This window comes from Zingiber officinale, chromosome 7A, assembly GCF_018446385.1.
Source record: "Zingiber officinale cultivar Zhangliang chromosome 7A, Zo_v1.1, whole genome shotgun sequence".
In the NCBI taxonomy this organism is placed as follows: domain Eukaryota; kingdom Viridiplantae; phylum Streptophyta; class Magnoliopsida; order Zingiberales; family Zingiberaceae; genus Zingiber; species Zingiber officinale.
The window spans coordinates 110,558,221-110,561,939 of NC_055998.1; the positions used below are offsets into that span (position 1 = coordinate 110,558,221).

The 3,719-nt window shown below is 45.3% G+C and overlaps 1 protein-coding gene across 1 annotated transcript; it reads right to left on the bottom strand.

The window, feature by feature from the left end:
- Nucleotides 1-943: 943 nt before the first annotated feature.
- On the bottom strand, nt 944-2,385 carry LOC122000373 (metalloendoproteinase 1-MMP-like). The gene has a single exon (XM_042554785.1). The coding sequence runs from the start codon at nt 2,232-2,234 to the stop codon at nt 1,134-1,136; it is 1,101 nt and encodes a 366-aa protein (XP_042410719.1). The 5' UTR covers nt 2,235-2,385; the 3' UTR covers nt 944-1,133.
- Between the last annotated feature and the right edge of the window lie 1,334 nt (nt 2,386-3,719).

The following is a 3,719-nucleotide window of genomic DNA, read 5'->3' on the forward strand; positions in this document are numbered from 1 at the left end:
ATTCCCCTCCTCTGTCGTACTACTCCTGTTCGGTAGAGTGCCCGTGATAGCGATCGGGTGTCACTCAGTTCGCCGTGACCACCTGTGCTTGGTGGGGATCACGGTCAAACCATTGTATCCTGGGAAATAGATGACCCGAGTAAGCCTTGAAGCACAACCGGAGGTGGGGGCGAATCTGTTTCAAGGAAACTACGACTCTCGCAGGCCTCGGTCAGTTTTCTCGGTTGGTCTCTTCGTCTGCCCGGTCGGCATGTCTGCTCGCCCGACCTGCCTTTCACCTGCTCTGTCAAGACTGCTCTGTCAAGACCTGCTCCATCAAGATCAGGTCTGTCAAGACTGCTCAGTCAAGACCTGCTCGGTCAAGGCCTGGTCTGGCAAGACTGCTCTGTCAAGACCTGGTCTGTCAAGACTGCTCTATCAAGACTGCTCTGTCAAGACCTGCTCTGTCAAGACTGCTCTGTCAAGACCTGCTCTGTCAAGACTGTTCTGTCAAGACCTGCTCTGTCAAGACCGCTCTGTCAAGACCGCTCTGCAGACCTGCTCAAGTCGCTCTGCAAAGCAGACTTGCAGCTCAGCTGATCTGCCCGCTCGGTGACTAAATTTGCTCTTCTGTACGTAACAGAAATTAACCCCTACTGACAGCCTGAGATCATCCGCTCAGGTTATCTCTATTATAAGTTGAATTTAAATTCTATGTCATTTTAAAATTCAGCTAACTCTTCAAAATTTCCGACAACATATTATTTTTTTTCAAACAAAAAGAATCTTAGTTTTCTAATCAGGATATTCTATATAAATATTCGTTTGATTTTAGTTTAAAATAATTACGTAGAATCATAACCTTATTTTTCTAATCGTGATATGCCACTTAGTCTTGAAAAAAAAACAGAAGTTATTTTTCCAATCGAATGTCAATCGCACCTTTATTAGTATTCTAACAATATGAGTATAATCGCACCTTTATTATTATAATATGAGTATAATCATTCCTTTATACAATTAGTCGCCGTCTTCAATTCAAAATAAAACAAAACAACTAAAATTATGGAAGCGTGCTAGTTGCTAGCCGTCAATTCTGGTCTCCCCTGTGGGGATCCCTCCCCCTGCCCTAAGGCTGCTATATGATGTTGTATCTACGCTAATACATTCATCATAGTTATTTTTATCAGCAGAATTCCGAGAGTACTAATTGATCTCCAAACCTTAATCGCATCACGTAATGCAATAGCCGATGACGTCTCGGATTGAACGGTTTGGTTCAATCTGAAGTTTGGGTTGGAGCCGTAGAGCGCCTGCACCCCTTCGATGTCGTCCACCTTCAACTCCACCTTCTTCGTCCGCGGGCTCAGGCTCGGATACATCACCGCCTCCTTCACCGCGGAGTGGCCCAGACCCAGAACGTGCCCTATTTCATGCGTCGCCACCGACTCCAAGTCCACTGCCACCTCTGACGACTCCTTCCCTAGGTCCACCGCCCACTGCTCCGCCGCGTCCAGGTGCAACCTCCCGCTTTCCGGCGAGAACGCGTGCCCCAGGATGCCCAGCACCCCGTCGAACGGTTCTCCGTCGCCGTGGTCCCCTCCATAGAACCCCAGCTTCACGTCTGCCGACTCGTAGTTGGTCGCCTCCTCGAACCGCACGGGGATCACCCGCGCCCAGTTGTCGAATGCACGCCGGATCGTGGCCGCCACGTCCGCGGTAGCCACGTACTTGATGGTGTGCTCCGGTGAGATAGCGTAGGTCAGAGTTAACGGTTTCCGCCCGGCCCACCGCGGCTTGCCCGTGAAGTAGGTGAACCGCTGGACCGTCTCGGCCGCCCTCGACCGGTTAGGATTCAAATCGGGGACGCCGCAGCGAGGGGCCATGACCTCCGACAGGGTGGTGGCATCGAGCTTGCCGGTGACTGGGAGGCCGAGGCTGGCTTGGTACCGCAGAACTGCCGTCTCGAGCCGGGCGTCAAATGCATCGGAAAGAACGGAGTCGGCCGAGTTGGTCGAGATCAGATAACCGAACCGGACGAAGTACTGCTTGAGGCCGACGAGTCCGTCGACACGGCTCCCTCGCTCGAGATCAAGGAGGCGGTGGAAGGAGCGCCACGTGTAATTGGAATTATATTGGGTGGCACGGAAGAGCGCCTGCCGGTGCTGGTCATCATCTTCGGGGATGGGTCGAGGAGAGAGAGACGATGAGAAGGAGAGCCAGAGGAGGAGGAGGAGGAGGAAAGAGTGCTGCATGGGAATGGCAAGGAGAAGAAGAGAATATTATTGGAAGGAAGTTGATAGCTAGAATTAAGGTGCCGTGGGTGGAGTTATTATGGTTGATGCCTCAGAGTTTTATGGGGAGCAACAACAGTTGGTTGGGTGAGGTTTAGGAGTATGCTGACATGTGCATGTAGATTAACTCCTCAATCTGACCATTCAGTTGGTGAGCGGTTGGTCACCAACTGAAGCTTTTGCGCCTGCATGCCTTTGCTTGTATCGTATTCCTATTCCTAGCTTGCTCTGCCTCTCATGATTACCTTCTCATGTAATATATATATATATATATATATATATATATGTCTGACTAATATGAATGACGAAGTTAACCCATTGGATCGTGATAACTTATAGTTCCTCGCTTGAAATCTTTTAATCTATTCATACAAGATTTGCATATCCTTTTCTTGCCTTGTGGCACTGTCTCCGAAAACTCCGTAATCACACGCTAATGATAATCTTTGAAACCCCAAGAAATAGAGAAAAAGGTCATCAAACTCCACCAACATGCTGCCTCTAAATTTTTTTTTTCTAGAAAATCATCCGTCCATTTGGCTAATTAAATAAAATATACCAAGTCCAGTAGGTTCCTACCTTTGCGACCTTTTGATCGGTATCGGTATCGTTGTGGTTGTTGCACCTGGATCCTAACGGGGTTTCATGGGAAATAAGCCTTTCAATTCCAATTCCTTTGTACTATCTCTCTTGTTAAATTATAACAGTAATTTATTGTAGAAAAAAAAGAAGGGAGACGTCTCGTTTACATGGAATATATATAATATTAAATATATGAGAGTCGATAACAATAACTGATATAATATACCCAAACGAAGTATCAATTCCCTAACCATCGAGGTTTATTCAACACTAAATTAACAATCATCAAATATTGCATGGGGACGCAGTATTGCAAACCCATTTATATTGGCGCTATTTCTCATACGAAATGAAGAATATGTTAATGCAATCATAGGTCAAGTTCTATCAAATTGTTTTAATGTATCGGTCAAAGATTTAAGTTACACTAATATTATATTTGTTAATTAATGAAGTTTGCCAACCATCTAAGTGTATGATACTTGACAAGTTACAATTTACTAAAGCCTAAAGGTGCAATAATTGTCCCCAGGATTACAGTCTTATGGTAGAACATTCAAGTTATTACTCAGACATCGTGATTGGATCCTTAGCTATGATATATTTGTAGAAATTTTTTCTCTAAATGGAGCGTGCAATCAACGGATATTGGGCTTTTGTGCTCTCCACTGTGCGTGCTTCCCGATTTACCCTAATGATCTATGGAAAATTTTGTGAAGTTGGACCAATCACTCTAGAGCTAGTCAATATGACTAATTGAGTTTATCAATTATTTATTTATTTATAGAGGTGTAACACTTGAAGAAGTCCAATATTAGGTGAATAATGACATGATAATTGATAGTTGAAAAAGTTCGGTAAATC

Bases quoted from the DNA above. Each gene is read 5' to 3' on its own strand.
- LOC122000373 (XM_042554785.1), bottom strand. From the start codon at position 2,234: ATGCAGCACTCTTTCCTCCTCCTCCTCCTCCTCTGGCTCTCCTTCTCA.